This window comes from Sinocyclocheilus grahami, unplaced genomic scaffold (assembly GCF_001515645.1).
Source record: "Sinocyclocheilus grahami isolate Dianchi unplaced genomic scaffold, SAMN03320097.WGS_v1.1 scaffold346.1, whole genome shotgun sequence".
NCBI classification, from domain to species: domain Eukaryota; kingdom Metazoa; phylum Chordata; class Actinopteri; order Cypriniformes; family Cyprinidae; genus Sinocyclocheilus; species Sinocyclocheilus grahami.
The window spans coordinates 2,176,385-2,176,887 of NW_015505525.1; the positions used below are offsets into that span (position 1 = coordinate 2,176,385).

Sequence of the window (503 nt, forward strand, 5' to 3'; positions counted from 1 at the left end):
CCTGGGCTACACTCGGGAACAGGAGCCCTTCCTGGGCTATACTGGGGAACAGGGTAGCGCTTCCGTGATGCTGGCACCGGAGGGCGCTCTGGAGGAGCAGGCACAGCAAAGCACCTTCGAGGAGCTGGGACTGGGGTGAGGTTTGGGGCTGGAGCCGACGCTGGAGCTAGCTCTGGGGCTGGAGCTGGCACATATTCGTCCGTGGGGCTTGCCACACTAACGTCCTTCGAGCTTGCCACACTAACTGCCGGCTGACTTGGGGAAGCCGCAGATGGTGGCGGACTGGCTCTGGCTCGGGACCGGACACTCCCCAGACACCTTCCCTCCAAGTTAGGCCAGTGGTGTCTGGGAGGTCCACGGAGCGATGGTAGTTGGCCCCAAGCCAGAACAGCTGTCCTCTAACGCCTCTAACCTCCGCAAGCTTGCAGAACTCCCGGGCGTACTCGTAGAAGGGGAGATCGAGGCGAGCGGCGACGCGAGCTGCAATTTCCATCGCCGAGGGG

General features: G+C 63.2%; 1 protein-coding gene across 1 annotated transcript in view; it reads left to right on the forward strand.

Annotated features, from left to right (window-relative positions):
- The first annotated feature begins 364 nt into the window (after positions 1-364).
- The window catches only part of chrna9a (cholinergic receptor, nicotinic, alpha 9a), a 25,442-nt gene continuing 25,303 nt past the window's right edge, over positions 365-503 (forward strand). The window contains exon 1 of the mRNA XM_016228939.1: positions 365-463. Within this exon, the coding sequence (XP_016084425.1) occupies positions 365-463 (99 nt within the window). The remainder of the gene's footprint in view (positions 464-503) is intronic.